General features: G+C 38.1%; 1 protein-coding gene across 4 annotated transcripts in view; it reads right to left on the reverse strand.

Annotated features, from left to right (window-relative positions):
- The window catches only part of SLC25A21 (solute carrier family 25 member 21), a 307,091-nt gene that overhangs the window by 171,083 nt on the left and 117,717 nt on the right, over nucleotides 1-18,291 (reverse strand). Inside the window, exon 2 of one of the 4 annotated variants that reach the window (XM_058162291.1) lies at nucleotides 1,626-1,796. The exons of the other annotated variants lie outside the window; for them this stretch is intronic. Coding sequence (XP_058018274.1) covers nucleotides 1,626-1,674 — 49 coding nt within the window. The 5' untranslated portion in view covers nucleotides 1,675-1,796. The remainder of the gene's footprint in view (nucleotides 1-1,625; nucleotides 1,797-18,291) is intronic. 4 annotated transcript variants of the gene reach the window in all.

Here is an 18,291-nt window from a genome sequence, read left to right on the forward strand (position 1 = left end):
ATGCATTAAATATAATAAAGCAATGCAATATATTTAAGATGGAGGAAGTATTTTGGATAATGCTTTTGCCAATAGTATGTGGAGTTTTATGCACGCTGACTGCTGTGCACTGATACAGTAAAATGTATTAAAGAGATAGAAAACTTTTTTCTATTTATTCATGAATTATTTTGTCATTCCCTATTTTTTCCAAAGGACTGCATCACGCACACGCACACACGTACACACACACACACACACACACACACACACCCCTTAAGGACAAATGCAGAACTGAGAAGACAGCAACAGATAGCAAAGGCCACCTTTGCAAAGAAGCTGAAGAAACAGTGGACCACCTAGTTAGCTGCTGCCAGATTGTACAAATTGACTACAAACAATGGCATGACAAAGTGGCAATAATGGAGCACTGAAATATCTGCAAGAAATACCATTTGTCTGCAAGCAAGAACTGGTGAGACCATAAAAAAAATACATATTAGAAAATGAAGAAACTAAAATCCTCAGGGATCTGAGAATTCAAACAGACAAGCACCTGTCACATGTAACATTCTCAGACTTAACAATTGTCTATAAGAAAGAAAAAAAGGACTAGATACTAGATGTGAGACACTAGAAAAAAAGAGAAAGAACTGGACAAAATCACAAATCTGCAAATAGATATAGAACAACCATAGCAAAAGAAAAGGTAGTACCAATAGTGATAGTGTCTTGTATCAGCTGTAACAGCTGGAGCACCACTTGAATATCATTGGCATTGACAAAATCATCATCAGTCAATTGGAAAAGGCAGCTGTACTTAAACAGTTTACATCCTATAACGATATTTTAACAACATCGAACAATAGCATTGCCTATCCCAGGTCCTTGGGAAGGACTTGATAGGTGAATAAAAATGACGAATCCAGCCTAAACATTTGGCTGGCCAATCATAATATTTCTTTTCCAGTACATGGAAAAGGAAAAAAAACTTCTATGTAACTGCCCCTATGTGAACTGGTATCTTAGATAAAATTCAATATTATTCATTATTTCTCCTTCAGTGTATTATCAATATGGTAACTTTATAATAAATTTTAAAGGACATTCAGTCCCTTATGCTTCTCCTGAAGTTATCTTACTTTTAATACATGTTTGCTATTTGAAACCATATCCCATCCATTAATTCACTGCTTGAATTCATTTCTTTGATGTAGTACAACTTCACTCTTTTTGGTTTGAGTTAATATGGAAATATTTGATTGGTTTTGAATACATCGAGAAATTATGCAGGAGAACTTTATATGTTCTCCAATTCCTATAAAATACCCTTCTTGGTGGTTTAAGTCATAGGTTTAGCAACAGATAAAATATTTGTAAAGCAAACTCAAGCATCACCCAAAAGCAGTACCAAAATATTAATTGAAGAAATTTTATTTAGAGTTCTCCTAATATTAAAAACATCAGGGACACGGTGGCTCAGGGGCTAGGACGTTGAGCTTGTCGATCGAAAGGTCGGCAACTCAGCGGTTCGAATCCCTACTGCTGCCGTGTAACGGGGTGAGCTCCTATTACTTGTCCCAGCTTCTGCCAACCTAGCAGTTTCGAAAGCACGTAAAAATGCAAGTAGAAAAAATAGGGACCACCTTTGGTGGGAAGGTAACAGCGTTCCGTGCGCCTTTGGTGTTGAATCATGCTGGCCACATGACCACGGAGACATCTTCGGATAGCGCTGGCTCTTCGGCTTTGAAACGGAGATGAGCACCGCCCCCTAGAGTCGGCAATGACTAGCACTTATGTGCGAGGGGAACCTTTACCTTTAATAATAAAAACAGAGAGGGTCATTCATAACCCCCTAAAAAAAGAGTATCAAACCTGGGAATAATATTTTTAATAATAATAATAATAATAATAATAATAATAATAATAATAATAATAATAATAATAATAATAATAATAATAATAATAATAATATTTTAATTTGTATACCGCCCTTCTCCCGAAGGACTCAGGGCGGTGAACAGGCAGATAAAATACAAATACACACAATAATTAAAAACATCCCTTAAAAAACTAATTTTTTTTGCTCTTTTGCTAAAAAAACGGAGTAACTACAGCAAAATAACTTGCTATATTCCAGATATTTTTGACAATTCTTTCTAGCTCTAGATGTATGTTCAATGGTTATATCCCGAATGAAGGGCACTAGTTTTTGCATTTCTGTACTACAGAAAAGGAAACTAATAAACACACCTGTATATCATGCAAAAGAGATATTTTAGACTGGAAGTTCTGGCTATCTAGCTAGATTCAGAAAATTATATTTAGTGCTTTTTCAGCTGTGAAAAAGGTGCAAAGAAAATAAAACTTGCCTATTTATTTTCTTTTTGATAAAGATCTGGAGAACCTGGACATCTCTACTATACAGCATGGAATAAAACCAGGAGAAGGATTTTATTGAAAAAAGGATTAAGTAAGAATAGAAATTCTGCCTATGATAAGATAGGATAGATCACAAGTAAAGGATAACACGCAATAAAGATAAAGGTAAAAGTTCCCCTTGCACATAGTCAGTCTAGTTGTGCTAGTCGTTCCCGACTCTAGGGGGCAGTGCTCATCTCAGTTTCAAAGCCGAAGACGTCCCTGTGGTCATGTGGCTGGCATGACTAAATGCCAAAGGCACATGGAACGCTCTTTACCTTCCCACCAAAGGTGGCCCCTATTTTTCTACTTGTATTTTTTACACTAGCTTTCAAACTACTAGGTTGGCAGAAGCTGGGACAAGTAATGGGAGCTTACCTCGTTACGCGGCACAAGGGATTCGAATCACTGAACTGCCGATCTTTCCATCGACAAGCTCAGCCTCTTAGTCACTGAGTCACCGCGTCCCTCTTAACATGCAATAGATATATCAGCAATTGAACATGCAATAGACTAGTTCAATTGCTGATATATCAAATTTGGATGGCAATATAAAAATAACACTGAGCCTTATTGGGACCAAGGAAGCCAATTGCCTCTCTCTACACAAAATCAAATAAAAGTTCAAAGTTCATTTGGGGGGATTGCAATTGTTTTAGCTTTTGAAATTTCCAGAAATGTTGCAGCAAAATACCATAAAAAGAAGCTTCAGGAATCAGGGTGACAAAACCCAAAATTAACAAAGAAAAATGTGGGAGGAGATGCAGCCATTCACATGAGGCTCCATCTGTGATGCTTAAATGGATTCCCGTGGAATAATACCACCCCTTGAACTGTTGGTAATGGCGGTGACACACTACCCATTGTGAGAATGAACCTAGAGGGAAATTTATTGTTCAGTTTTATACATGCTACAGTAAAAAAAAAAAAACTCAGTAGTTTTTGGTCTGTGAGCTGCCAGGATTGTATCCCAAGGAAAGAAACAATACCGTAGCAGGATCTTAGTGCAAAGCTAATTTGGAAATCTCCCAAATGTAGCTGATGCAGAGCACAGAGCTCCACAGCAGCTGAGCTGTTCCTAGCGCTTTCTGCACACAGAATGTTCCCTTGAGCACCTCTCTTCAGATCTCCCCATCTGACCCTTCCTTTAGCTATAAGTCATTGTTGTGCCAATATCAGCCAAGGATTTAACAGATGAGCAAAATTGACTGTGACAGTCTCTTCATTGTCTGTGCCGTTTTCATCTCCTTTCTCGGAGCCAGTGAGAATACTAAATAAAAAACAGGCTCCTGCTATTTGCCCTCTCCTCTGCTCTTCTCACCTTCCCAGCAGGGTCTTAGGGATGAGACTTTTACTTAATGTGATGAGAAATGATTTACAGCTTGTAAGGCCTATCCTTTTTCCCTTGTGCTGCTGCAAAGGAGGGAGGTCAAGTTTTTAAAGTAAAATGTGGAGTCCCTGGTAGCTTTTCTGAGAGTTTAATCTGTTCCTCCTTTTTGGCAGTGAAACAAGGCTTTTCTTTTCCTTCCCTTGTTTTCAATATATTAAAGCAGGGAAAGAGAATGGGTGGATGCTACTATACTCTACAACTCTAGCATACACATTTCTTGCAATTCACTCAACACAAAATAACAAGAGACCCCAAAGTTACTGCTAGATCTAGCTTCAGAGAGCAGGAGAACAAAAAAGCAAATAAAGACCCCCAAAAAAGTGGAATGACAAAATATCTTATGGTGAATAATAAAGAAGAACAACCACCCCCCGTGTTTTTTTTTGTTTTTGTTTTTGTTTTTTTGCTGTTCAAGGGACCAGAAATCTGAGCTAAAATATTTATATACTCTGTGTGATTTGACATCTACAGCATGTATTTTGGAGCTAGTGAATCAGTTTTGCAGCAGGGATGCTTCACAATGGGTGTAAGTATGTGATTATATTTGCCCAAGAACATCTCCAGTGATATTTACTTCTGAGCAATGTGGAAGGTGCCCTGTTGGTTCAGGGAGAAATGGGAAGTAAGCAATGAACGGAAGATGGTCACTACTGGACTATAAACTGTCTTATCATAGATGAGGACCTCAGTTTATGTCCCATCAAGCTACTGGACTAAGGAACATGGTGGCTCACGAGGTTAGGATGCTGGGTTGGAAGATAACAAGCCCGTATTCGAGACCCGAGTGCTGCTATGGGGTGGGGTGAGCTCCCGTCTTTCACTCCAGCTTCTGCTGGGGATATGAAAGGAACCCCCAACTGTGCATTCCCTGGACAACAGTGATGTCACCAGCTAATCCTTTCAACCTGGAAGTGCCTTTGCTTCTGACACAAGTACAATGCAAGCTACTGAACTTAATAGAATTATGTATTGAAAGTAAAGCTTCTCTTTTGTATTCATCAACTTAATGAACTCACATATGAAAAGCACAGGCTCATACCACCACAAAACTATTAATTTACAGTGACAAAAGGCCTAAAAGCGTTGCTATCAAACTATCAGATGATTTCTACACATAATAACTACAAAGGACCTGCAGGACCAATTAAATAATTTGGGATCCCTCAAAATCTGTCCCTATCATTGCTTCTATTTTCTTAAACTGACAGGGAAATTGTACTATAGTTCACTGCATTGTGTTAGTATTTCTTCACTGAAGGACCGGATGCTGCCCTAGCTTATGTGGGTGGAGGAAACAAAAAATGTGCATTTGTGGTGGGGAAGGCTGCCAGAGGATGAGAGGAGGCAGGATTGCCTTCATGCACATCCTGCACAGCTGGAACTGTAGTTTTTACACATGGTATCCAGTTACTTAACACTTGATATAGTCCCAAGGAATAAAATGTTGAAGATTCTACTTTTGCACATACTCTGAGACAGAAAGCTGTGACAGAATCTCTGATTTCTGTGCCATAATGATGAAGTTCATGACTGATCCTTCCTGAATCCAAATCTCAATCTCAGATTTGGAGATAATCATGCAAACAGGGCCTTTCTGATGGGGATTTTGCAGGAAAATTAGCATTATCAAATATCATTTGGTGCCCATGATATTAAATCTCTGAGTCTTAGAAAGTAATTTGTAATACTCAGCTAAATTTCCAACTCAATGCAGGAATCCAAATTAAGTAATTCCCATTAGATGGATGGTTAATTTTAATTTAAGCACATCTAGTAAAAGATAAATTACCATCTCCATGGGTGAGGGCTTCCACTATCAAACTGCTCTTACTGTTAGGATTTATTTCCTAAAAAGTTTATAACTATTATAAAACTTTTCTTCCTAGAATCTAAAACATTGACTTAGTAACCTGCATTCTGAAACCGGGCACAACAAATTCTGTTCTTCTAAGTGATAACCTTTTAGATATTGGTAAAGGTGCTATCAAACCTTCCCTTAGCTGCTTTTTTTTCCAAAGCAAAACATTCAGGTTTTTTTCATATTGACTTTTCATATATTAAACCTTCTTGACATTCTTGTTACCTCTCTCTAATTCCATTCCATTGTCACAATATGTCCGGATTTTTAATACTTGTTAGACACTTAAAACATTTTTTTGCATGACATTTTGATTAATAGAACTTGTGGTCTGGAATATCCAGGACTTGTAAGTCAATATTTTGTAGAATATCAGATAGGGAAATTTGTCCCTGAAGACAAATTTTTAGTTTTAAGAATTTTAGCCCTTTAATTTAAGTATAATAATATTCTATACCAGTGGTCACCAACCAGCGGTCCGTGGACCACTGGTGGTCCTCAAGAAAATTTTGGTGGTCCGCAGGAAAATTATTTGCATTTTTTATATTGGACTAAATACTATTTATCTTTCATTAATTCATATTAGTGGTCCTCAGGATTTAAAATTATTAATTTAGTGTTCCCTGAGGTCCGAAAGTTTGGTGACCCCTGTTCTATACTGTGTATAATACACTGTACTTTGCCATCTAGAATTCAGGGTGGGGTTAAATCCAGTATGAATTTGATAATTAATTCAGTAATGATACATAGGAATATTCAATTATTTACATAGAAATAAATAAGGGCCAGGTTTAACTTTTCATGCTCAGAGGGCCTTAGATATCACTTTTGGATTTTAAAAAAAACATTCAAGTGTTTCAAAGAAAGGAGGTTAAGGGGAATTTAGGACTGTCAATTTTGTTAGGTACATTTTTCATTAATCTCAACATCACGTTATCTCCTTTCTGCTTCTAGTGTTACACTCTGTAAGACTTCAAGTTGTTTAATAATTAATTTGAGACTATTATTAAAAATATAAATATTGTATGAAGATACAACTTTTAAAAATCACTGAAATTATCTAATCAAGAAATGAAAAGGCCATAAATGCTAACATAAACTCTAGAAAAAGATTGTGTCTGTATTCGGGGATTCACAATACCAGTATATATTTAATTAATTTAAATTGCTCAAAAATCCTGGGAAGCAGTTTACTTAGGGCCTTATTATGGACCTGGTCCTAGATATCCTCAATGAAATATAAGAAAGCACACATATGTAACCCTTAGAGGAAAATGGTGCAAATAAAATAAAAAATTCAGTTTTGTAGGCTGGAAAGTTGTTATTTAAATAAAACCATAAGGTAAAATATATCTGAAGACTTGTTAGGCCCACTCCGTGATGGGGGTGAGGCGATGTCTGATACTGGTGTCCTAACTTAATGCAAAGGCCTTAAATGGCACAACTGTGTTTAGGGATATGAGGCAAAAGCAACCAAAATAAAACAGGCAGTACTGTCTGTATTTAACAGAATTGTGGCATTAAGGATTGAGAACATAGTAAGTAGAAGGGAAAGGCCTCTCTGGCCAGGAAGTCTTTTCACTTTTCAGAACACCATCCATCATATGACAGAAAACTGCAGGAAAGTAATCTACCACTTCTTAATAGGCTTCAGCGCAGAGAGGGACTTTGAAGGAGCAGCTGCCCATAGTAAATCTCACTGACCCGTAATGTCATTCTCCAGGCTTCCAATTCTTTGTTCCCCCAAACTTTGTATTAAGATCAAATAATAACACCTGACAAAACGAAAAAGCCACAACAATATGAGAGTGCAAAGCTTTTTGTGATGTTCTTTTTCAAACTATACCACTGAAAAAGCCTGCTACCAATACATTTGCTATTATCAGCTGAACATGCTTTTGATGGAAAACAAACTGATCTCCCCGACCCCCCTTTATCTGTAAAGACTGAGAGATCTATACGCTGACTTTGCTGGAATGTACATGTTCTTGTTGATCCTTTACCTTTCAACATGGAAGAGAGCATGCAAATGTAGATGTTTTGTTTATAAGAGAACTTATAAGAGGACACTGGCAAGCAGAAATCTAACCCATGAACTCAAAAAAGTGAAGGAACCATTTCAGGGAATAGAGGTAATCCTTTACTTACGACCATGTTTGAGCCCAATGTTTCTGTTGCTAAGTGAGACATTTGTTAAGTGAGTTTTGCCCCATTTTACGACATTTCTTGCCACAGTTGTTAAGTGAATCACTGCAGTTGTTAAGTTGTTAAGTTAGTCACACCGTTGTTAAGTGAATCTGGCTTTCCCATTGACTTTGCTTGTCAGACGATTGCAAAAATAATCAGTGGCCCTGGAACATTGCAACTGTCATAAAAATAAGTCATTTGCCAAGCATCTGAATTTTGAATATGTGACCATGGTGATGCTGCAATGGTTGTAAATCATTTTTTTCAGTTTGGAAATGGTTGTAAGTCACTTTTTTCAGTGCCGCTGAACAGTTACTAAATGAACTGTTGTAAGTTGAGAACTACTTGTATATCCAGTGTTAGCATTCTTTCCTGTGTAGATAATACTTCAGTTATTCGAGGCCTGGTGGCTCAACAGGCTAATGCAGTCTGTTATTAACAGCAGCTGCTTGCAATGATTGCAGGTTCAAGTCCCACCAGGTCCAAGGTTGACTCAGCCTTCCATCCTTTATAAGGTAGGTAAAATGAGGACCCAAATTGTTGGGGGGGCAATAAGTTGACTTTGTACATAATATACAAATGGATGAAGACTATTGCTTGACATAGTGTAAGCCGCCCTGAGTCTTCGAAGAAGGACGGGATATAAATGCAAATAAAAAAATTTTTAAAACTTATCCAGTCGAATATTATAGCAAAAGTTTGATTTGGCACTTTCACTGCTCTGATGAAATGGATAGAATAGACTAACACTTGCAACACTTCTACACTAGACGTGTTAGAAGGGACCTCCAGGAGTGTCCAAACTTGGTCCCTTTAAGACTTGTGGACTTCAACTCCCAGAGTTCCTCAGCCAGCTTTGCTGGCTGAGGGACTCTGGGAGTTGAAGTCCACAAGTCTTAAAGGGACCAAGTTTGGACACCCCTGTATCTAGTCCAACCCCCTGTTCAGGCAGGAAGCAGGAAGCTATAACATTTCAGACAAATGGTTCAATCTCTTCTTAAACACTTCCAGTGTTGGAGAATTCACAACTTCTGGAGGCAAGTTGTTCCACTGGTTAATTATTCTAACTGTCAGGAAATTGGGACACAATTGTGTGTCACTTCATTCTAAAACCCTGAATGATATCATTTAGTGGCTCCAAACAGTTGGTAAACAGCATGGGAGAGAAGATGGAACTTGATGAAAGCTCAGTGGCATTAAATCAATCAATCAATAATAAACTAACCAACTAATCAATAATGAGTTTAAACAGAGACTCCAGCACCACCTTTTAGAAACAGCCATCTGACTATATGCAGAACCACAGTCAAGTTGATCTACTCACATCTAGCCCAAATAACATTTTCATAGGTAAGTGCTTTCTAAGTGTGTCTCCATAATTTTTAAAACTGGGAAGGGATCCTGAGAGAAAAAAGTTAGGAAACACTGCTAAGGGCAATAGTAATTTTCCCCCCCAAGAGGTATTTCACAATTGCCTCCTGTAATGAACCTGGGATCACTCCTTTATTCAAGAAAGAATGTATAATTCCTTATCAGCTGAACAGTCTATCTATCTACAAGATATAATGAGCCATGATGAGCATTAGTCAAGGAAATGACTAATTGGTCACACTTGATGAAAACTTTAAGAACTAAAAGTCGGAACTGGGTTACATAGTTCTCTGAATACTTCTTCAGATTAGCTGCCAAAATTATAGGATCATGACAAATGTGATCAATTTTATTCCCAGAGTGTATACACAACATACTATAGAAAGTTACCAAGGGTTCTATGTGAACTCATGCTTGGCCAGATCTCAGCAGGCCACAAAACACTCGGAATACTTCCACTGGGTGACAAATGTTCAAAAATTAGTGTGGGTATTTTCCAGCTTAGTTTGCATCCCACACACTCCTAGGTAATCCCTATATCAGATCAGATCAGATCAATCATGTGTGTTACCCAGTTCAGTTAGTAAAAAATATAGTTTGATGCTCATTTATTAAACAGCAGAAAAACATCAAAAAAGTGAACTCGCAAATAGGAACAAAAAGCAGGAAAAGTGAGTTGAGAGAGATGTGAACAATAGACGCATGTATAGTATAGATAGTTTATACTTTATACTATAGTGAAATTAAAAGGGACACTTTCCAGAGCAACTGGAAAATAATAATTTAGGTGATTACATGAACAATCCCAAAATTAGTAACCTTTAAGAGTTAAAACTAGCACCTTGAATTGAACCCAAAAGCAAACTGGCAAGCAATGCACTCATGGAACACAGGTGTAACATGTGTTGCTCTATGAGCCCACATAACTGCCCACTCTGCTTGCATTCTGTATTAGTTGAAGCTTCTTAATACTCTTCAAGGGCAGCCTCATATAGAGTTTATTCCAGTAGCCTAATCTGGAGGTGACAAGGGCATGAGTGACTGTGAATAAGGCCTGCTGATCCATGAACAGGCCCAAGTGCTATACAAAATGAAGCTGTGCAAAGGGTCTCCTAGCCACGACTGCCACTTATTCCTCGAGCAGGAGTCATGAATCTACAAGGATTGGGCAATGGGTTTATCTGGGGCAGTGCAACCCCAACCAGCAGCAAATATGGCGAAGTCTTGGAGCCAGTAGACTCCACAATGCAAAGCCATTCAGTCTTGCCAGGGTTTAGTTGAAGGCCGTAATTCCCCATCCAGACCTTCATAGACTCCAGACATTGAGATAAGACATTCACAGCATCACTTAAACTGCCAGAGGTAGATATATACTGAGTATCATTAGCATACTGATGACACCTCACCTTATAGTGGCAGATAAGCTCACCTAGTGGACTCACGTAGAAGTTAAAAAGGAGAGGAGATAGCACTGAACATGTGGTATCCCACAAAAAGTAGAGCTGAGGATGGGACTCTCCCCTCTGATCAACACCAACTGGAATTGGCCTTGAAGATATATACTGAGTATCATTAGCATCACAACATTGTGCCACCTGCCACCAGTCTGGAGCTAAACCAGAAGGATACCATGGTTGATAGTATCGAAAGACACCAGGAAGTCAAGAAGGCCAAGGATGGATGCTCAGCCCCATCTCCTCCATGCCAGAGGTCATCCAAAAGCATGATCAAAGCTGTTTCTCTCCCATATCCGCATTTCAATCCTGACTGAAGAGGATTCAGTCAATCCTCTTTCCTCCAAAGCCCTCTGAAGCTGTTGCACAATCACCTTTTCTGCAACCTTTCCTATGAAAGGGAGGTAAGTTATTGGGTAAAAATTGTCCAGTATGGTGAGTTCCAGCAATGGCTTTTTGAGGAGGGGGAGAATCAAGGCCTCTTTAAGAGATAAAAGGACAGCCCCCTCACTCATTGAAGAATAAACCACAATTATTGGTTTTATCTTGCAGTGTTCAGGTATATGAAACTGGTTTACAGCAAAAATGGTGAAAAACTATATAAAACTGGGATCAGAAATAACGGGTACAAGTTCTGGCTACCTAGATTTACCTAGGACAAACAAAGAACTAGAGCTGTGCTGCAACTGAGCTGCTAAATTTTTAGAATTATGATTTATTTATTTATTTATTTATTTGCATTTATATCCCGCCCTTCTCCGAAGACTCAGGGCGGCTTACACTATGTCAAGCAATAGTCTTCATCCATTTGTATATTATATACAAAGTCAACTTATTGCCCCCAACAATCTGGGTCCTCATTTTACCTACCTTATAAAGGATGGAAGGCTGAGTCAACCTTGGACCTGGTGGGACTTGAACCTGCAGTAATTGCAGGCAGCTGCTGTTAATAACAGACTGTCTTACCAGTCTGAGCCACAGAGGCCCTTAAATTTCTTAAATTGTTCCAAATAAAATGTCTACATTTACCATTTTATATATCTTTCACAAAAAGTCAGTGGAAAAAACCTGTAGATACAATGTCTTGGGAAAGCAGTAGATTGAAAGAAATACAGACATCTCTAATGCATCCAGTATGTGCTAAAATTAAGGGAAATTTTTATAAAATTATATATCAGTGGGTACTGTCCTACTTAGGCAAGAAACTCAGTTCCCCAAGCAAAACCATACTCTCCATGTGAAGGAGGCCTGCATAAAGACAGAAAAGATTGAGAAAGATGGTATCCATGCGCAACAGAGAAAGAGGGAACTGAGCAGACACTGACAGAGGAATTTACCAAAAGGAATTTCTCATTATGTGCCCAGAGCTGGGAAAGTATCTGAGAGCATAGCCAAATCAAGAAACAAACAAAACATTATTGTGGTCAACAACCAGAATTCCACAAATACATAACAGAGTGAACAATAAATAGAAACGAAAATAAAAGTAGGTACAGCCATATTGTCAAGATGATCAAATCATGTCAGTTCAACAAACAATAGAGTATAGAGATTTTTTTTTTAGATTCAAAGAAACAAAATTATTTCGATCAGCCAGCAGGAACTGTATATTAAAAAGTTCTAATGTCTAAATTAACAACAAAAGGATTAGAATAGAATAGAATAGAATTTTATTGGCCAAGTGTGATTGGACACACAAGGAATTTGTCTTGGTGCATATGCTCTCAGTGTACATAAAAGAAAAGATACGTTCATCAAGGTACGACAAAAGGATTATAAAATTTAATTGTGCATGTTTTTAAAAGGAGCATAGCTTCACTGTCCCTCCCATTCACCACAAGGGCAATTTTAATGCATAATAGGATGTTTATAAGATAATAGGACACGGTGGCTCAGGGGCTAGGACGTTGAGCTTATTGATCGAAAGGTCGGCAGCTCGGCGGTTCGAATCCCTAGTGCTGCCGTGTAACGGGGTGAGCTCCCGTTACTTGTCCCAGCTTCTGCCAACCTAGCAGTTTCAAAAGCACGTAAAAATGCAAGTAGAAAAAATAGGGACCACCTTTGGTGGGAAAATAACAGCGTTCCGTGCGCCTTTGGCGTTGAGTCATGCCGGTCACATAACCACGGAGACGTCTTCGGACAGCGCTGGCTCTTCGGCTTTGAAACGGAGATGAGCACTGCCCCCTAGAGTCGGCAACGACTAGCACGTATGTGCGAGGGGAACCTTTACCTTTACCTTTAGGACATTTCAAAATTTTCCATCAAAAACAGCTTTTGGAAGTACATTAAAGCATATTAAAGTTAGAAGTTTCCTAAATTTGGACACAATTACTTGATCTGGACCAAAGAAGATAATATTTACATGTGTCTCTAGGAAGGCAGGTTGCTTTGGCTGCCCTGCCACATCCATCAAACGTTGCTTAAACTCTAGTATTGTCTGCTGATGAACCATCATCACAAAGACACATTGTGGAAATCCTGTATTAATCCTATTTCTGTTGCAGGGGTCCTTCCCAGGATATTATAAAGTTAGCAATAAAATAAAAAAGCCTAAGTCATAGAGAAAAATAGTAGTAAGAAAATAATAAGGAAAATAGCAGTGAGAGAAAATACATCTGCATACATTGGTCTCTATTTTGTTTATTTCAGCCTCCCAATAAAGAACCATATTGGAGACACATTATGCCACTTGACACATATTATTTTTTCCTTCTCCTCCTCCTTTATTTTAAACAGTTTATGTGACTGGCCATCTCACTGCAGGGACTCTCAGCGGTGAACAGTAAATTAAACTAAAATCAACAATCCAAAATAATTAAAAACAATTTGCAAACCAAATATTAAGAACAATTTTTCCACTGGGGTTCTGTTTGCCTTTAGCTGCTCCTTAGACAGAGAAGGAGGGGAGGAGGAGAAGTGACTCTGTGTATATGCCTGCAGAAACTCTCACTTGTAGGGCAGAGTCTGTTTCTGCTTGGACCAGGATTCAGAACAGGGTTCAGTCTCTAAATGAAGCAAAGTAGCTACAGATAGTCCTCAACTTGCAGTTTGTTTAGTGACCATTCAAAGTTAAAACCCTGAAAAAAATGACTTATGAATGTTTTTCACATTTATGACCTTTTCAGCATCCCCATGATCATGGGATCAAAATTCAGATGCTTGGCAACTGGTTCATATTTATGACCGTGGCTGTGTCCCAAGGTCATGAGATCACTTTTGTGACCTTCTGACAAGCAAAGTCAATTGGAAAGCCAGATTCACTTAACAACCAAGTTAATAACTTATCAACTGCAGTGATTCACTTAACACCCAAGGCAAGAAAAGTCGTAAATTGGGGCAAAATTCACTTAACAAATGTCTCATTTAACAGAAATTTTAGGCTCAATTGTGGTCGTAAGTCAAGGACTACCTGTATATGATCCCAGTTGGATTCCAAATAAAATCTGTGCATGATGTCTGCTGAAAATATATATATGACTGTTGGTGTATTGTAAATGATGCAATAGTAACAATATCGTATAGTTGTTGTCGACTCCTGAGCATTTTGAATGACATAGTCCAGATGTGCCCTGCATTTGCCAGAGTTATGAAATACGAATGACACCCAAAAGATTTTAAGGTTTTAACTTGCTCTGCTAGATGACCATTCAGCTACCAGGTGTGAACTCTGGTATACTTGGCAAAAAATAAGGACCTTACTATTAATGTAACTGATTTTAACAGCTTCTTCATTGCTGTATTCCGTTTCATCGGACAAAGCTCTGCATCATCTGCATACAAAGATTCTGTTTATTAGGCATCTGGGTTGCTAGTCCTGAAACCAAAAGAATTAATACTAAAGATAAATATCAAAACGTTAGAGATAATTCTGGTGGGGGTAAAGATGTCATGGCACCTCAGCACTCAGCTCTGCTCTATAGAACCTCCTCCCTCAAAGTGATGGATTATTTTATTTTTCTTGCAATGAAACCCTCGCAGTGCAAGATGAGAGTACACACTGGCTGGTTTCAAAGAGTCTCAATGAAAACTGCAGTGGCCTGCTGCCAATTGAATCTGGGAAGTTAAAATACCGTATTGGCTTTGTGGAAGTATTCTCCGTTTAGCAGTTTTATATTCAATATATTTAGCTATTCTGAAGGGCTGAAGAATGTTGCTTTTGAGGTGGCTTTGTTTATAATACAGTAGAGTGGTACCTTGGTACTCATTGTTAATTGGTTCCAGGAGGTGCAATGAGTACCATAAACAATGAATATCAAATGAATTTTCCCCATAAGAAATAATGTAGTGAGTCACAAGGCAGCCAACGCCAACAAGTTCTAGCTTGTGCGTTGAGTACCAAACAAACAATGAGTAGGAGAAAATTATTTTAACATCAAAATGCATTGAGTGCCAAATTCGATAGTTTCAAAACAGCTGAGTACCAAGGTACCATTACACTTTTCTCTGTGTGCTTCCAAGCCTGGCTTGATCTATTCTCCTATGTGTTATAGCAGAGGGTTTAGTTTAAAAACTTGTTTCAGCTTCTTAAACAAAATTAAACTGCTTGAGTTTCCTGGATTCAACTTGCTCATACAGACACTCTGCAGCAGGATCTACCTCCCACCATCCCTGGGAATTGACTGCACAGTCCTATGTTAATATGATTTGGAGTTCAGCACCATTGCCCTTCTTGACAGGATTCATCATTCAGCAAGGTGAAATTGTATGTATTCATTGTTAATGACCCAATTTCACACACACACACATACACACACTCACACTGATTTAAATTGACATGCAAATGAAGATGGACTCAAAGTGACTCAAGTTCACAACTTTGTTTCCAGGTTTAAAAAATCTACTGAACGTTAAGTGTAGAAGATTTCTGAAGTGATTTTTTCATCACTTCTTTTAATTAGTGGGGCAATGAAGAAATGATCAGTTTTATGTGTGCTTTTAATTTCATTGCCATCTGAGACAAATTCAGCTAGACTAGTCTTCTCTTTAAAAGAGGAAAGACAAGCTTTTTCCACATCTGGAAAGTAGAACAGCAGCACAATAATTTACAATTGTCTGTAAGAAAAAAGAAACACCAGACTTTCTATTAACTTCCTCCAAAAGATACTGAGACGGAATGCAGAATTTTTTTCATCTAAGAATGTTTTTTATATAGAATTCCAGAATGAACTCATTTAATATCCTCAGAATGAAAATATGTTTATTCAGAAGTACATCTTGCTGATTATAATTAGAATTACCTCCAATTATAGGGCTCATATTACTTGTAAAAGGTTGTACCACAGGCTACAATCTTACACAAGGAACAAAATCAGGACAAACAAAAACTAAAAATTCATCAGTAAAAGCAATATATAATTATGATGCCATAAATGATGTAAAGAAAAATAAATATATAGACAACAGAAGTTTATATGTTAAGATAAAAGTAGTAAATATGGAATAAAAAGACAAAAGATAAATAGTTACATAACATTAGAAGCATGGTATAATTAGCGTTAGCAAATGGGATTTAAAGGAAATATTGCCATAAAAACAGAATTACTACCTATATGTTTATCTAGTGACTGCAGAAGTTCGTATATGGAGCTGTATGTGTGAGCAACTGTGTTTAACTACTCACTTCATGGAGGCAGCAATTGGTCATTTTCCACACCAATAATGAATGTCATTATGTCACAACATCCATTCTATCATGGATTGCTTAGGCTCTTTAATATCTTTCTGTCATTTGGAACTTTTTCTGGACTGTTTGATTTGCTCTTACTTTTATTCTTATTCCATTTTGTTTTGACTGTCTTGTTCTTTTTCATGCTGTTCTTATTTGCATTTCTCATATTCAGTGATTCCACTAAGTTAATTTCTTTGAAAAGTAAGCAGTGTATTGGTCTTTTCATATTACATCTTCTTGCAGCAGCAATAGCAAATAATGGATGGCTGTCAGGCAGCCCATGGTTAAATTGCCATTTCTTCTGTAGCATGTGCACAAATGCCTTCACACAAAATGTGCCATATCAGATATTTCAGGGCTTCTGTTCAAGATTTAAAATATTTTGAAAATTGCAATGGAGTCGTACAGCAATATTTACAGCTTCATATCTGCCAAAACTATTTGCAAAATATTTATACTTTAAGATAGGCAATCATGATAACCTGATCACTCCCATGATGTGAGAACAAATCTTTAACCAACCAAGCACTTCAAGCCATTGCTACCTACGCCCCATCATACTGGACCATTTTTATCCAATATCTATTGTAAATTCCCTTTTGGGGAAAAGTGGTTGAGAAGGTGGTGGCATTTGTCATGCTTTTGGATAACATCTGGCACTGGAAGATGGGGATTCTGCATCCACTATTTGAACCCTCAGAGCTTTTGATACCATTTACTATAGTATCCTTCTGAATAGGCTCAGAGGGCTGAGGGTGGGCAGCATGGTGATGTGCTAATTCACCTCTTTTTTCCAGGATCAATTACAGTCAGTGGTGATTTGGGAAGAGAGGTGCTGTAATGCTATGAATATCTATCAAAGTACCTGGAGGCTTCAAGGGCTTCAGTTGAATCCTGCCAAAACTGAGAGGCTTGGGTTTGGGGTCCAGTGGATGCAAGAGTATGTGTTTTTTGGTGCTGAATGGGGTTGCACTGCACCAGACAGACCTGGAGCCCAATCTGGAGGGCCCTTCTTGACTCATGGTTCCTCCTCAAACAGGTGCCAATTGTGGCTAGGAGGGACTTTGTACATGTCCATGTGATGGGCCAATTGCATCCATTTCTAGATCTCTTTATCACTCAAGCCGTAGTCACCTCCAGATTAGGCTGCTATAATGCGCTCTATACTGAGCTGCCCTTGAAGAGTATCTGGAATTTGGAATCCTGAATGCAGTGGGGAAGCAGTTGTGTGTGCTTCTAGAACAGCAGATGTCACACCTCTGCTCTTTGAGATGCACTGTTTGCTAGTTTCTATTTGTCCAATTCGGGCTGCCAGTTTTAACATTTAAAGCCCTTCATGAGTTGGGATCCTATAATCTGAGGGACCACCACATCATGATTACATCAGGTCACCCCATTAGATCTGGCAGAGAGATGTTAATTATAAATATATGCAGTATATAAACAAACCACTAAAGGGATATCCAAAACTACTTCTTACTCTCTGCTCAATGCAAGACTCCACTTATAAATTTGATTTCATTGGTTAATTTCCATATTCTGCTCTTAATGTATTCAACAATCAATGTTCAACTGCATAACCTGTATCATAGTTATTCTGTCAGGTCTTCCATTTTGGAGAAAGGTTGAAATGAGAATACAAGAATTCTGATAAGTAACTTTCCTTTCAAAAGTAAACTCTACCTATAGGCAATTCAAAGCCATTCATCTTCCTGAACTGTTGGTGTAATTGGGAAGATAACAATCTCTTCTGAGGAGATGGATCACTCTGGATCTGGATGTCATTTAGATAAAGGTTACTAGCCACTATCAGTGTGAGAAGCATAAATGTGTTTACATTTAAAAACAGAAATGCTATTTCTTCTTGTATAACTGGGACACAACCCAAAGATTTGGGAAGAAGATTGCTTAGTTTCCCCCCAAAGTCTAATTATGCAGCATTCCTGATTATGTGCAATACTAA

The sequence above is a fragment of the Ahaetulla prasina genome, chromosome 1 (genome assembly GCF_028640845.1).
Source record: "Ahaetulla prasina isolate Xishuangbanna chromosome 1, ASM2864084v1, whole genome shotgun sequence".
Classification (NCBI taxonomy): Eukaryota; Metazoa; Chordata; class Lepidosauria; order Squamata; family Colubridae; genus Ahaetulla; species Ahaetulla prasina.